This window comes from Jaculus jaculus, chromosome 11 (genome assembly GCF_020740685.1).
Source record: "Jaculus jaculus isolate mJacJac1 chromosome 11, mJacJac1.mat.Y.cur, whole genome shotgun sequence".
NCBI lineage: Eukaryota > Metazoa > Chordata > Mammalia > Rodentia > Dipodidae > Jaculus > Jaculus jaculus.
In genome coordinates, this window is record NC_059112.1 from 28886306 (window position 1) to 28903452 (window position 17147).

At 38.6% G+C, this 17147-nt stretch overlaps 1 protein-coding gene across 3 annotated transcripts in view; it reads left to right on the forward strand.

The window, feature by feature from the left end:
• Nucleotides 1–17147, forward strand: part of Arap2 (ArfGAP with RhoGAP domain, ankyrin repeat and PH domain 2) — a 186519-nt gene that overhangs the window by 167100 nt on the left and 2272 nt on the right. For all 3 annotated transcript variants that reach the window (XM_004656108.2, XM_045130025.1, XM_045130023.1), the window contains 4 exons: nt 4220–4302; nt 5763–5798; nt 8299–8362; nt 12424–12558. In XM_004656108.2, coding sequence (XP_004656165.2) covers nt 4220–4302; nt 5763–5798; nt 8299–8362; nt 12424–12558 — 318 coding nt within the window. The remainder of the gene's footprint in view (nt 1–4219; nt 4303–5762; nt 5799–8298; nt 8363–12423; nt 12559–17147) is intronic.

The following is a 17147-nucleotide window of genomic DNA, read 5'->3' on the forward strand; positions in this document are numbered from 1 at the left end:
TTCCACACTAATGCCGGGCCCATTTACAGATTAAACATCCAGTGAGGATGAGTGTGTAAGGGAGGAAAGCAGGTGCCTGGTAGACCTGAAGCTCATGGGTAGGCCAGCCCACGCGGGTGCGGAGCTGGGGGAGAAGCAGGAAGCTGCTCCTTGGGAAGGTTCCTTGCAGCCATCTTGTGTGAGACGGAGTTGGGCAAGGTGACATCCATGCTCTCTGACCCTGGCCAGCTGCCTATTTTATAAATGTTCCTTTCTCCCGTTCCTCCTTCAGTGGCACAAGCCCAAAATTTGAGATGTGGAGACACGGGGAATCAAGGGTTCAGGGTCATCCTTGGATTCTAGTGAGTGGAGTTTGAGGTCAGCTTGGCCTATTAGACAACCTGACTCAAAAAACAAAAAAAAAAAAAGCAGTATGTTTGACTTAAATAAAAGTAATTAAAGTAACCAGGTATGGTCACAAGTGCTTTTAGGCCCAGTACTTCAGAGGCAGAGGTAGCAAGATCGTTGTGAGTTTGAGAACAGCCTAGAACTACATAGTGAGTTCAAAGCCAGCCTGGGCTAGAGTGAGGCCCTGCCTCAGAAAAGAAAAAAAAAAGGTAAAAATAACAAAAGTAAATAAAGAGCAAAGTTAAGGCAAATAGCAATTAGAATAGAATATTCCATTAAAAGGATATTTAATTTCTAATTGAATGTATGGGGGAAGAAATAAACAAAGACATATATACATTTTGTCAATCAAAGCTTTTAAGTGGCATGTCTAGCTACGGATTTTAATTGGGGTGGCATTCTGAATCAGTGGTCCTTTTACTGGAATTCCAGCCACAACAGTAACCAATGAAAGGGAAGGAAGGGAGGGAGGAAGTGAAGGAGGACAAGCAAGGAAGTTTATATATTTTCAGTGATAATAACCACTAAAGAAACAAAAATAAGGTGAAAACTCACTTTGTAAATGCCATGCCTTAACAGACATTGCCTCAGAGGCCGCTGGTCAGCAAGACGTCACTTCTTAGCGTCTTCCTGGTTACTTTCCTATAATTACTCTCTCTTTATCCTTTTTACCTACTTGCTCCGTGGAGCTAAGCCTTTAGTTTTATAAATAAAATTCTTATCCCTTATTTTTCAAAATTAACTTTTGTTATAAGAAAGTGATATTGTCAAAGAATTTTAACATATAAAGGGTATTAATTGATCTATGTATTTGAACATTTGTGTGTTGTCCTAGGATCCTAACAGACTGCTATATTATAATTTCTATGAGATATGTATTTTATATTTAACAATAATAGCTGTTTCCTGATCACTCACTTTATGCACATTATTGAACTAAAATTTAATAGGTGCTTTGGTTTAATCTTTACAGTAAGCATTTGTAATATTTGCTTGCATATGTAATTTCCTCAACATTCCAATTTAGATGGTCAGTATTATTTTATTCCTTTTTAAAAATTTACTTATTTTACTTATTTCTTTTTTATTTTATTTTATTTTTCTTTTCACAATTTTTATTAACATTTTCCATGATTATAAAAATATCCCAGATATATAGCTGGCAAAGATTTTTTCCCATTCTGTAGGTTGCCTCTTTGCATTTTTCACTGTGTCCTTTGCAGAGCAAAATCTTTGTAATTTCATGAGGTCCCAGGGATTAATCTATGGTTTTATTGCCTGAGCAATTGGGGTTGCATTCAGAAAGTCTTTGCCAAGACCAATATGTTGACGAGTTTCCCCTACTTTTTCCTCTAGCAGTTTCAGAGTTTCCGGTCTGATGTTAAGGTCTTTAATCCATTTGGACTTAATTCTTATGCATGGAGAGAGAGAAGAATCTATTTTCATCCTTCTATAGATATATATCCAGTTTTCCCAACACCATTTGCTAAAGAGGCTGTCTTTTCTCCAATGAGTATTTTTGGCATTTTTATCAAATATCAGGTGGCTATAGCTACCTGGACTTACATCTGGGTCCTCTATTCTGTTCCACTGATCTACATGTCTGTTTTTGTGCCAGTACCATGCTGTTTTTGTTACTATGGCTCTGTAGTATAGGTTAAAATCAGGTATGGTGATACCACCAGCCTTATTTTTGTTCCTCAGTATTATTTTAGATATTTGAGGATTTTTGTGATTCCAAATGAATTTTTGGATTTTTTTTTCTATTTCCGTGAAGAATGCCTTTGGAATTTTGATAGGGATTGCATTAAATGTGTAGATTGCTTTTGGTAAGATTGCCATTTTCACAATATTGATTCTTCCAATCCAGGAACAAGGGATGTTTCTCCACTTTCTAGTGTTTCCTGCAATTTCTCGCTTGAGTGTTTTAAAGTTCTCATTGTAGAGATTCTTTACTTCCTTCGTTAGGTTTATTCCAAGGAACTTTATTTTTTTTTTTGATGCAATTGTGAATGGGAATGATCCTCTGATTTCATCCTCTGTGTGTTTGTTGTTAGCATATATGAAGGCTACTGATTTCTGTATATTTATTTTGTATCCTGCTACATTGCTGTAGGTTTCTATCAGCTCTAACAGTTTGCTAGCAGTTTAATCTTTACAGTAAACATTTGTAATATTTGCTTGCATATGTAATTTCTTCAACATTCCAGTTTAGATAGTCAGTATTGTTCTATTCCTTTTTAAAAATTTACTTATTTTACTTATTTCAAAGAGAGAGAAAGAGGCAGATAAAGAGAATGAGCATGCCCAGGTCTTCAGTCACTGTAAAGGATCTCCACACACATGGGCCTCCTTGTGTGTCTGGCCTACGTGGGCCTGGAAATCGAACCTGGGTCCTTTGGCTTCATAAGCACATACCTTAACCACTAAACCATCTCTCCAGCCATGTTTTATTTCTTTATAAATCAAGAAAAGGAAAACATGGCTGGTGTGATGGCTCAGTTGGAAAGCACTTGCCTTGCAAACATGTGCACTTAGGTTTGAACCCCCGGCACCCATGCACGTTGGGCAGGTGTGGTAGCCGCTTGTGATCCCAGCTACTGGGAAGCAAAGACAGACATATCTTGGACACTCTGGCTAGTAGCCAAATTGGTGAAGTCTGCGTTCAAGTGAGAGAGACACCCTGTTTGAACAAACAAGGTGGAAAGAAGGAGCATCAATGTCAGTTACGGGCCTCCACATGCACGGGCACACATGTGCACACCCCCCACATGCATGCCTGTACATCTGTGAATCATCATACACACACACACGTGCACACATACACACAAAGCAAAAACATGAACACAAAGAGAAATAGTGTGAAATTTAAAAACAGTAAGAACCAATCCATATTTATATCAGCTTCTCCTGGCGTCAAACTCCTTTATCTGAGTTATAAATGCTGTCAGCCTCAAAGTCAAAAACAATATTTTCATAAAAAATTTTAGAGAATGTAGAATGTTGTGTTATAGATTATTTTGAAGTTATTATCTTTATAACATTGACATTTATCCAAGGATAAGTAATAAAATGTATATAAAGATTTTAATTTATAGGAAGATTTTAATTGGAATATAACGATTCAGTCTTTGCTCCATCAGGCATTTGACCTGTAAGGAAATATATCCAAGCAGCTTGTAACATCTTTAAATTATTTAAGCACAGATGAAGGTGTAAGAGGAATATGGAGAATGTATAGAATGTATTATTTATTTAGGGAAAATACAAATTCTTTTTATACTGAAAATTTTGTTTGGTATGGTAACATAGGGTACTTTAATACGTGATCATACAAATTCAAAGTCAGTTCTTCCTGATTATGAAATCCTAAATGTACAGAAAATCATGTTCCATTTGGAAACCAAATTTGAACCAAACCACCCTGTAGTATCTAGAGCCTATATTAGTTAGTTTACTGTGTGATATGTCATGTGTTTTCAGCACAGAATTATGAACACACTTGAATAGGTGTTACTCCAGAAAACACTGGTGGTGTGATGAGTTCACATATGTTTGTCCCTAGCATTTTAAATGAAGAATTAATAGAGTTTTACATAAGTGTTTATAAATGTACAGACATAAACTTTTATATCAATATGTACAAAATTATCTACTTAAATTTACTTATTTGCTCATATTATAATCAAAATAATATTAATTTATTAAAACCTGATGAAAGTCATAAAACATTGGGGAATATACATATTTCTAAATGCAGTGGCTAATATTCAAGAAGCTTATCAAGAAATGTATAAAGTGTGCTTGACTACAATTTTCTTTTCCCTTACAGAGCAGTAAATATGACAAAATGTTTTCTCTGAGTTCAATGAAATTTTATCTTGGTGTGAAGAAGAAAATGAAGCCCCCAACAAGGTAAAACCTGAAAGCAAAGGATTGTTGAAAGTTTTTTTTTTTTTTTAATGAGGAACTGAGTTTATTAAAGGATATAGGGAGGAGTGATTAAGTCAACTGAGGCAAACTTCCAAAGGTGCATCTGTGGCTTGAGACCTAGGGGAAGCTTGAGGAACTTTGTGAGTGGATCAGCAGGGTGATATCTCCTCTTACAAGATGATCAAGCTCCTTGGTGACTTCTCTGTCCCCAGTGGAAGGAAATGTTCAGCTGGAGGACACAGTCCTGCCTGACCTCCCACCTTAGGGTGGGCTGCAGACCACTTGCCCACTAGGCATGGTGCCAGCAAGCCCGCACACAGGATGTCCCTGGCCGCCCTCCAGTCTCCTGACCACTGGCTTTTGAGTTATTTTGATGCTGGCTCTGTCATTTGCCCTTTGTTATGCCAAATTTGGACCCATTCTCACAGCATATAGTTGGAAGAACACAGACCCTCTTAAGTGTCACATGCATTTTGATACTTGATTCATCTCAGCTTTGAGTTTCACCACGATTTATCACAAAGCATGTTGTTTAGCTAGTTTACACTGTGTCAATATCCTAAATTACTGTCTACCGGCCTATGCTTACTTACCCTCAGGTTCTGTGACTGAAAATATACTTACGTTTGCCTCCATATTAAATGTCTATACCCAGTGCCTATACATGCAGTACACAACACACACACACTTTCAGCCATTTTCATAAACATTTGTTCTTAACTGTATTAGTTTTAGGTTCCCCAACACAATAGCTAAGGCAGGCTACTTGTGGTACACAAAGCTGATTAATGAGTCAAAGAAGAATAAAGTTTATGAAAAGGGCTGAAATAAGGTAATAACTCACTGTTTTTGTGGGTCGAGGCTCTATTGCCTTCATTGGCTCAATTCCGGTCAGGACCATCTCAGCTGTCTCACATTGTGGCATGTGGTAATGATGGGAATATGTGCAGGTACCAGACGGAACTGGGTCATTCGAGGCTCAGGCCTTTATAAAAGTACCCCTGTAAGAGCTACCAAGGGGTATGTGACAGACACATAAGCTCTTTCAAATGGGCACCCCCTCCCACAGACTAAGGACTTCCTTCTGGCTGCAACCTCTTAAAGGTTCTATCGTCTTTCAGGATCACTTTAGGAGACTGAACACACGGACCTTGTAATACCGCCTCCAAACCCTAGCACTCAGGCGCAAGTATATTCTCAGGGATGTCCTACTCTGGCCAGTGACATCGCAGCACCTTCACTCTGTCTCTCTTCATCTTGTATAAACTTGTAGCTATCTATTAACATCACTCTAGATAATCACAGCTATTGCATTATTTTATGTGATATGAGATCCATTATGCATTCCTACAACTAAATAACACTTATTTAATGTTCTGTTTTCAATCTTGTAAAAATAGTTATTTTAATATAATGTGTGTGTTTTTCCATTTATGATCCAGTTGGGGACTGACTGCTTATTCTGAGAAACATCACTGGTAAGTTGATGACTGTCGAACGTTTTTGGCTTGATCTAATAGTTACAACTTTGGGGAGAGAATTACTTAGCAGAAAGAACTATAGAAAAGAAGAAGCAAATAAATGTGTCAGGGTTTGTGTTAGTTGTAATCGCATGACCTCTTTCCAGTGTCCCTTAAGTGATTCTGATTTCTTCACTATAGAATAAATGATTGTTGAGTCCAATTTTCAGAAGATAAATAGGTAAAAATTATAATTCAAAGATACAAGTTAGCTTACATGGGATATTTTCAAAAGCCATATCCTGGTCTGAAACCTGGTATTTCTACATTTTTCTTTTGATGTCACCCATGTCCTTCCCATCTCCCAGATAGCACTAAATGCCTCTGATACCCCTGACCTTTTTGTGTCCGATAAGTCATGGAGTCAGGCTGGATCTGCTGCGTCCTTGTCCCTTGATTCCCTCCCCCAGCCTGTGTCCTCGGGGCCAGGCATTCTTAATCCCTCAGGATTACTTCAGAAGTTTTCTGTGCCCTTTCTTCTTCTGCCTTTACTTTTATTGTGTACTGTACACTCTACCTAACCACCACAGACTTTCCTGCAATGACCATACTTCTCTCCTGCTTTGAGATCCTTCTGTGGGGCTGGGGAGATGGCTCAGTTGGTCAGAGCTCTTACCATAAGCATAGAGATCCAAGATGGCCAAGACTAACTGAGTTGAAATCCTCAGGACCCACATAAACAGTTGGGCATAGCTGTGCACCTCTATAACCCCAGTCCTGTGAGGAGCTGAGACTGGAGAATCACTGGTGCTCAGTGTCAGAGAAAAAGACTGTTTAAAGGAAGTACATAGATGAGAGAAAGGAAGAAAAACAGATCACCTCCTCACACCTGTGAACACATCTGTACATACATGCATACACAACATACACATACCACATAAATCACCAATGCACAAAACCAAGCCAAACAAAATGCAACTCTTTTGTGAATCCTGACACAGGACAATCTGCTGTTAGCCTGCAGGATATTATAGAGTTGTTGGCTTGCCATGAAAGAGCCTTTGAATATAACTCTTTTAGCTTCTTTACCCACAAGTTTTGTACTTCTGAATAGAATGAGCATCTTTCTTCAGTCTGCAGCTTTGTACTACCCCTGGGTTACAATGATGCATTCTCTGAAGGTTCTTCCAGAAGAGCGCCTCTCCCTTCCTCATGACCTTTATTCTCCCATGACTCAGCAATCATTCCTTCAAACCATAGCTCAAATGCCCTTATGCCAAAGGAGAACTCTCACCAGGAGAAGTATTAATTTCTTTGCAGGCAGCAAGGACCGTTAACCACTGAGTCATCTCTCCAGCCCAGTTTCTTTGCATTTTCAGCATTTTGTGTACTTGGGTGCAAACATGAGATGATTTTGCATTTTTGTATATGATGATGAGAAGAATCAATGGCTTAGTATGACTCCGAGAAGAGAAGCAAGTTATAGAAGTTGTCTCTTTATATTTTTTAAAATAGATATCATTTAGTATTCAGTAATACGAAGGCTAGAATCGCATTGCTGTGTCTCTTATGTCACTCTAACTGCCAGTCCAAAGTTGCCTCACTTGAGAAAAAGAGCCTCTCTTCACCTTCTCGACTCACACCTGCTCTTCGAAGTTTATGACCAACTAACCTTTTGCTGTTAGTCACTATGTAATAATTCATTTGTTTACAAGTCCAGCTCCCATAATAGACTTTGTAAACTCTGAGAACAAGAGCACTGTTTTACTTAGGGTTTTATTTTATTTTTTAATATTTTATTTTAATTTATTTATTTGACAGAGAAAGAGGGGAAGAGGGGGAGAGAGCGAGAGAATGGGCGCGCCAGGGCCTCTAGCCACTGCAAACAAACTTCAGATACGTGCAGCCCCTTGTGCATCTGGCTAATGTGGGTCCTGGGGAATCAAACCTGGTTCCTTTGGCTTTGCAGGCAAATGCCTTAACTGCTAAACCATTCCTCCAGCCCTTACTTAGGGTTTTAATCAAGGATACTGAATCAGTGTTACTGGATATATATGGTATTTATTTATTTATTTATTTATTTATTTATTTATTTATTTATTTATTTATTTTGGTGGGTGTTAATAGCTGTATTGACATAATGGAGACTACCTCTAAGCATTCTTTAAAAATCTGCTACTATAGAAATATGCATGTAATGCCACCCAGAATCTCTGAGGGAAAAAAAGAGATTTTCTTATCATGTGACTGAAAATATCTAACAGATGTCAACTTCCGTCTTGCCACAGTACTTCCATCAAGTCCCAGTGGCACAGGCCACGTGTCTCTTTAAACCATGTGCTTACTTTGCTGTTTGGATAATGCTACTTGCAGAGGTCTAAAACTGTGTCTACTGAAACACTTTGATTACATGAAGCCACAAATAGGAGGATTCTGGAAAATTTCTGATCTCTAAATTACCACACACAGTGAAGAAGGTTATGTTTCAAGCAGTCTCTATTTAAACCTTTCTTTGTAGGCACCTGTGTTGTGAGAGCTCCCAGGCCCAAATGGAGTGGATGGCCAGTATTTTCATGGCACAGGTATGATCTCCGCATCAACTGTCCAATGGACTATGACCGTGATGATAATTTTTAATGAATTTTGAATAAGATTAAAATTTCATTCTTACATGTTTTAACTATTTGAAAATCCAGTGGCACCCAATGGCCTTTGAGATAAGAGGTTATTATATCTGTCCATGCTTTTTTTTTTTTTTATTTTTCTACCTCTTCAAGAGCTGCTTGGTTTAGATATATATTAAGATAGTAGCATAAGGTGCTAGCTTTAACAAGCTGTCATTGTACTAAAATGGCACATAGATCTTCATTTAGAAAAGTGTCCTATTTCCCTTCTGGTCCTCTCATTTTTCCTACCCTTCTCTTTGCAAAAACAAGGACAGGGATGTGCCTTTTATGGGTGCCTATTGCATCTGGGTTTTTCATAAGGATCAACTCATGTATGCCTTGCAACAAGCCATGGGCAACAGAAGCTTTGTTTGCTTAGGAGTGTTCATTTAACTCGTGGTTTAACTTGGGGTCTCAAAGACCTGTTCTTGTATCAGTCTCCTCTCTGAAGGAGGACTTCTAGAGAATGGTTATGGAGCCCTGTTAACTGGATTGATACCTTTCCCAACCTTATCTGTCTGAATTCACAATGCTTTTTCTCACAGAGTATTGAGGTCCATTGTAACATTAAGTTGACACATCTTGTTACCAGGCAGGTACTTCCCTGCTTCTCATACAAGGAAGAAGTTAACTCACACACACACATCTTGCCTTGACATTTTCTATTCATTTAATTTACTAAACTTTCTAGTGATTAATACACATGGCTCTTCTCTGACACTCATTTCCATTACAATTTGGGAATTTGTGGAAGAGAACTACTTGCAAACTTTTGAGATATTTCTTTGTTCTGAAAATTCAGATATTCATACTCTTATGTTTTCTAAAAAGAAAACTAAGAACAAATGATTTTCCTAAAATTGGTACCATACAGCCAAAGGCTGTTACAGTTACTGTTTATGGTACAATTAACCTGATGTTTTTGTTTTTGTTTTTATAATTGGACTTGGTGGACTCCATTGTTGGAACTCAAGGAATGAAGAGTATTTCTCCATTGTAGTACCATTTTAAAACATATCTATAATTAATTATTGTGGGTATTTCTGCTCTAGTGCAGAAATAATGAGGAGACTGACTTCCTCAGTTCACAGGTATATCTGCCCTAAGGAGTCCAGTGCCTTTTTTGAATTAACTACTCATTATTTTAAAATAGGAAGGTAGGGCATAAAATAAGTAATTAATGAGCATCAGCGTGAAAACAATGAAATAAATTTGATAAAGTGGGAGTGACTGAAGTAAGGAAGGATATGGATAGAAAAGTTCTGAAGGAAAGAGTTTGAGTACTGGGCAGGTGAGAAGAGATCCATGTAAGGTAAACTGAGGCCCTCAGGTGTGCAACAGAAGCACCCTGGGGAGGGACCAGCAGGTCTGTGCCTTGTGATGGGGCCACAATCTCAGTTCATCCCCTAAATGTCCAACAGGGCAATGTGAGGGAGGTACAGGAGATAAGGGGAGCAGGTGACAGACCCTGTGAACAGCAGGTAAGAGCTTGAAACAGGGAAGGCTATCATCCCGATGTTTAGCTGGAAAAGTGATTGGGGTTATTTTGTGCAGGCTGCACCTTAGTGAGTCAAAGGGAGAAGCAGGAGAATAGATAGGTAAAAGATTTCTGTTGAGAGCAGCGTGGTAACATCATGTGAGATACTAACATTCTGGGATATGTTGAAGGTAGAGCTAAGTTTTGAACAGACTGGTCATTACAGTTTGATTGGGGTAGAAATGAAGCAAAAAAGTCTTAGGCTTTATGCCCTTAGCAACTGGAAACTACGCAGAGGGTTACTGGAGATGTGCAAGGAAGCTGAAAGTTCTGTGTAGGCCACGTGGAACTTGAGATACCTGTTAGATACACAAATGTGCTGATAATTAGAGCAAAACTCAGACAGAAGTTTGGGGCTAACATGCATATTTGGGGCAAGTCAGTGCTTAGATTTTACTGAGAGCTGTAGGACTAGATGATATGATATGCAGAGTGAAGAAAGAAAACCTGGAAGAAAGAGCTAGAAGAATAGCCTGGGACAATCCAAATATTAAAGATAAGCGAGAAATAAAATAAATAAGAATGGCAAAGGAGAAAAACCAAATGACCAGGACAGAAAATGGTATCAAGTAATTTATTTTCCCCAGAGTTAATGAGCTTGTGGCTAGTTAGGTATGTGAGGGCAAGGGAAGCTTGGCAGCTCCAGCTCTTCAAGGTAGGACTGCACATAGTGTTCATGTGTACTGATAAAGATAATTCAGTGATTGGGTGCATGAGTTAGTACAGAAAAAGAAATTATCAAACCAGCTGAGGCCCAGAACAGAAGAGAAACCAATGCAGTGAAGTGAGTAGGAAGATATGGAGGTCACAGGTTACGTTGGAATGTGAAAGAGAGAATTGGAGGTGTTGGGTGTGATCAGTGTTTCCAGCGGTAAAAGTACAACTGTCTGCAAGGCGGTCTTCATTGAGACATTTCCCTAGTCACTAATAGTCACTGTGAATGTCAATCAGTGAGGAGCTGGAGGTTCTGTTTCCCAGATCCCAGGGTATCAGTTGTCATAGACTGTATACTTCAGTGGTTTGAAAATATCCACGTGAGTCATAAAATTACCTAGTATCTTCTCAGCCTGTTTTCTTCCAGTTTTGTTGGGGGGGGGGAGGGGCATCCTGAGTATATAACATCAAAATTCTTTTTTTTTTAAAACCACATTTGAGGCCATGACATAAAAATAACATGAACCTTGCCACATTTTCTACAGTATAAATATATAATCTATCATTACAGATTTGTTGATGGAGGTAAAACTTTCATCAAAATGCAAGGGTGTACATAATGCACAAACACTTTTACTCTGGGATCACTGAGGATTAAATAAAATGAACTATGACTGTGGATAGGAAAAAAAGCTTAATAATATGCCCCCATAGAAATATATTGCTATGATATGATAAACATTAGGAACATATTTATAGGAATAACATTTTTGCTATAAAACTATGTGTTACATTCTAAACAGCATAAGAAGAATTTGTTGATATATCTAAAAATAAGGAAAATAAAAAGAATAGGCTTTTAGTTATTTATTGTTTTCCAACTTAATTTTATTTCATCAAAACATCTGTAAATTTTTCATTTTATGATTTGCAGTCTGTCATTATATTACAGGGTGTTGTCTGAAAAACAATTTAATTTTCCCAACTTACTTAATCTACCCTGAGGAGTAGAGAAAATTCCTTAAAGATTTTACTTTGAGAGAGAGAGAGAGAGAGAGAGAGGGAGAGGGGGGGAAAGAGTGTGTGTGTGTGTGTGTGTGTGTGTGTGTGTGTGTGTGTGTTCTCAAGGATTAATCTCTCAAGAGCTTACAATTTTTTCTGTGGACATTTATTACCCATTGCAAAATTAACTCTTCTCCAGTCATATCTATAATTGTGTAGTGTACTAGAATGCAGTCAATAACTTGAGAACAAATGTCTCACATTCTGTTGTAGACTGATTTTCAGTAATAAAAAGTATGAAAAAGTAATATTTTTCAAAAGTTCATGAAATAAGGCTAATTTTTTTTCAGATAGCCATGTTTTAAGACAATTCCAGGAATGTAAGAGATAATTATTTTTACATCAAAATTTCTTTTGTTGTAGTGAGGATAGATGGATAATACATAGTTACTTTGATTACAGAACCTAGGAGATGTCGACAAAGATATCATTTTTCTCTTAAAAAGTGATTTGCCAGTTTCCTTCAATATTTTCTCCCATTTGGTTTGATAAGTAGCACATAGGCATGTTTTTGAAACTTAGAAATTGAACTGAGACCTCAAAGCTCAGTACACTTAAGAGATTCATGTCCTGGAGCCCTGTCGCTGCCAGAGTCCACGTCGTAATTACAAATGGCATTCTCATGGAAAGCAGATCATTTGGTGTGGATGTATAGGGGCCAAGCGACTAGCATGTGCACTGCGTGATAAAATCAAACCCCAACAGCATGGAATTGTTTCCACAGCATGAAAATGATATATGGCCACCGGCTGGAAAGGAACGAAAACGTTCAATAACCAAGAATCCCAAAATTGGAGGCTTACCTCTAATTCCCATCCAACATGAGAGAAATGCAACCCAAGCCCAGAGGAATATTGAGGTAGGTTAAGATTTTGTTTGTATCATAGTAACATGCCATTTACTGTCCAATGTCTTCATTTGACTGAGTTTGTTAATTACCTCTCAGCTTCAAAGTAATAATGATATTAACAACAACAACTTTGGATAATATGATAATTATCATGTACTCCAGAAAAGAGTATCAGTAACCTTATGCCACGTTTTTTTAACACCATTGGCCACTCAAGTTTTACATATGCATGAACCACTTACTTTCTCTGAAATGGGTAAGAAATTTTACATAAGTATGTAGTTGTTCTTATGATAAAAATCACAAAACAATTTTACAAGATAACTTGTTACCCCATTAAAGTGAACACCAAGTGGAAATAAGGAGATTTTGTAGTGAACAATGAAGATCTGGTGGTCTTGGAACCCTGGACGTTCTTAAAGGAATAGTAAGATCACCTCTGAGTATCCGTAAAAATGATTTAGCATTTTTCCCAAGAGCTACTGTTTTCTTGACCCCTCCCTCCCACAAGGGTACAAGAATATAAGTAGTGTCCATCTTGACAAAAAGTACACTCTCTCAGGAAAGAGCATGAGCTATTTATTCTCAGAACTCATGAGTCACTTAGGGAACAATGAATAATTAAGTTTCTCAAAAGATTATCTATGCTCTTTGAACTTAAATTTGGAACTAAATGGTTGCAGTCTCGCATTCCAATCAGATACAGGCTTTGAAAGGCTAATGTGCTTTACTCCAGTGGTCAGGTCTTGTACATTCTTTTCGTGCAAAAATATTTTTGTGGCTTGAAGAAGATGGCTTAGCAGTTAAGACATTTGCCTGCAAAGCCAAAGGTTCGATTCCCTAGGACCCATGTAAGCCAGTTGCACAAGGAGGCACATGCGTCTGGAGTTTGTTTGCAGTGGCTGGAGGCCCTAGTGTGCCCATTCTCTCTCTCTCTCTCTCTCTCTCTCTTTCTCTCTCTACCTCTTTCTCTCTCTCGTTCAAATAAACAAATAAATAAAACATATTTACAAAAAAGTGTTCTTGAATGCTTATCTCCTTATATATTTCTTCCCCAAAAGACAGAGGTTGGGGACCTTGGCGCCCTACTTGGTCTTGCAACATTGATGCCATCAGAAGGAAGAATAGCTCTCTATATAAATGATGTCAGTGCCTCTGTCCATTCTGCACCTGCAGTGTTTTAGATAGCAAAGCCACTCAGCAGAACTATGGGCTTCTTAACAGCTTTAGAATCTTAAAATCCTAAGTCACTACCCGTAGGAGATTAGGCACCAGGTGAGCCAGTGATGCCACATAGGAAGTGCATCTGACCTATAGTGACCCCAACCTTTCATGCCATTGCCTTAGGATGAAAACCCTTGGATCAAATTAAATTAAGCAGTATCAACTATAGATGATTAAATGTGCTCTGTTACCCAAATCCCAACCTCAGGTAGGACATTTAACATGCTTAGGATGAAAAACTGATAATAAAGTGAGACTATGAAAAACTTACCCAAGTGTCCTAAAATAATTCCATGCAATTCTACTTGATAGAAAATTTGTAAATTACTACTTTTTGCAATTATAGTAAACATGGTTACTTGACCAAGTTTGTTTGCTTGTTTGTTTGTTTGTTTTTGGTTTTGTTTTACAAGGTAGTATCTCACTCTGGTCCAAGCTGACCTGGCATTAACTATGTAGACTCACAGTGGTCTTGAATTCAAGGTGATCTTCCTACCTCAGCCTCCCTAGTGCTGGGATTAAAGGCATGCACTACCATGCCTGGCATTGATCAAGATTTTTTTAATTCTCTAATATTTAAAAACTTTGATACTTTTAAAGATATTGGAAGATGAAAATTTTCATAGGAATCATTCAAATTTTGCTACAGAATTTGATTAGGTTCATATAAATATAGAATAAGACATTTACAACCAGGCTAATAAATTGGTCTTTTGTTTTAAAAATGGATATTGACTTAAAATTACTAAGGAAAGTACATTCATCAAACTTACAGTCGTGTCAGGACATATCCTCAGGAATAGTTGTTTTTCAGAGGCGTGATTGGCAGCTTGATATGGTTGCTGACTCATTTTGCACTGGGTTTTCTTGGAAGTTGTGGGAAAGTCCCTCTCCTGGGCAGGGAAGGCTTCCTGGAGAAGGTGATTTCTCATATTAACTAGATCAACTAGCAGTGAGCCAACTGAAGGAGCCAGGAAAAGTCAGTGGTTGTCAAAGGACATCACACAGGAAGAGGCAAACATAATGCTTAAGATTACACAGGCTAAATTCTACCAGGCCCACACCTGCTTCATATAAAACCATGAGTTCCTTCTTAAACTGAGTTCTCAGCTTCTTCCTCTGAAAGTATGGGGAGCCGACAAGAGCCTCTGCTCCCACATGGTTATTACTGTGGTGATGAGATGATGTTATATATTAGAACTTACCAGAATAATGCCCATCATATAGTTAACACGTATTGACACCATATCATAAGGAACATGGAAAACATTGGGGCATAAGCCCTGTCATTCATGACTGTTATTCTTAGTGGGAGTGGTGGCATACACCTGTATTCCCAGCCACTTGGAGCAGGGAGCTGGAGGAGGCTTGAGCCCAAGGGTTAGAAGTTAGGCTGGGCAGCAGAGCAAGATTCTATTATTTTTTTTAAATGATGTCTACACCACAAATAAAACTAATCAAAAAGGAAAACTAAAAATGATCCATTTGAAACAAAGCACATAAATTTAGAATTCCTCCCTCTTTACGACCCTGCACACAGGTTTGATGTCTTGGAAGAAGTCACTTTGGTGTGAGACAGGCCAGTCTAGGGTCTCATTCCAAAACCACTTTCATGACTTCATGAAAGTAGTCTCGTCCTTGATTTCTGTTTCAGTATCTTATAATACAGATGGCATTCTGTAAACTGTGAACAGCCACATAAACCTCAGAGCATATCCTGAGGATTAAATCTAGGGATGACTATACATTTCATAACCTGGAGATTGTCAAGTAAGATTTCTAGTGCTCATATGTGTACATCTGGGTCACATTGAGTTTTGGTGTGATGAGACCTGCATAACTAATGGATCACATGTCTGCAGTTAATGGCACATACCATGTGAATGATTTCCTCTTAAGAATCTCTTCCCCACTGTTCCTCTGGCTTTGGTGGTGGAAGATATTCTTTGGAACTCGGAAACAACAGGCTCTTTCTATTTATCCAAGTGACATAGACTGACCCTGCCTGGACAAGCCACTTCACATTCGCCTTGGTTCTCCTGTATCTCGCCTTTCTAATCACTAATACCTCATCGTCTAGTGACAGTGTGGCTCACAGGCTTTGCCTTTTCCCTCCAGTGGCTGCACCCTTGCTTTTCTTTCCACAAAATATGCATGGCCCTCCAACATACACCACATGATTCATCCATGCACCCAGGGCTTCCTGTCCTCACTTTCCATTCTCTGACTTTACAGGTCACTTCCACCATGTGTCCCCGCCTGTACACAAAACTGTAAATCATTTAGGCTAGTGTTTTCTGGAATTTAATATAAGAACATACTGCAACTTGATCACATTCTCATTGAGGTATAGTCCCCTTTCACCTGCCCTCCATTCCACTGTTGACGCTCCTCAGTGGGGTTGTCAGTAATCACTGTGGGGCCATGAATGTGCCAGTCATTCTCTGTGGAGGAGACATTACCTCAGAGCACACCTTCCTATCCTATGGCTCTTAGAGTAGTTCCTTCCCTTCTTCTGCAATGTTCCTGAAGCCTTGGAAGTTGTGTTATAAATCTCCTTCAGTGTTCAGTTCTTAGCAGTCTTTAATTGGCTACTATTGTTACGGGAAACTGCAGAGTATACTCTTATTCCGTGTGTGTGTACATGTGTATTCTCATGCATGCCAAGACCTCTAGCCAATGCAGAACAGCAGGTGCTTGCATTATTTTATTTACATGGCTGGCTTGAAAATTGAACATGGGTCAACAAGCTTTGCAAGCAAGTCCCCTTAGTCATTGAGCCATCTCCCATTTAGGCTAATACTGATTTCTCTTTTAGATTTTATTTTTTTATTTTAGAGAGAGAAAGAGGCAGGCAGAGAGAGTATGGGTATGCCAATGTCTCCTGCCACTGCATACAAACCTCAGGTGCATGTTCCACTTTGTGCATTTGGACAAAGTGGGTCCAACAGGTTTCTCTGTCACACTACTTCCCTGTGTCTTTTATTAAAATGCCAATGTGGACGGTGAGCCGTGAAGCAGGGCTGTGGCCCAGAGCCTTTCCCTGGCCCACATGATGAAGAAGACCACGTTTCTCCTCAGTACTCTGAGCCTATTGTGAGCCCATGCGGCACATGCAGGCAAAATGAACTAGAAGAGAGGAGGTTGAGAGTCAATTTGAGTAATTAGCCTAAAAGATATCTCTGAACTGGTATGTTAAATGCATGCTAATGTGGATTTCTGTGGAATCTATTTATGTGTGTTATTTGTTTGCTCTAAGACAAGTGTATAAATTCAAACATGAGAGCTTCTTATCAAAATAAAAACCAAAGAAGGTCTTGTGTAGGAAACATCAGCTGTTATGTGGAATTTATCCTCTAAATATTTGTCTCAAG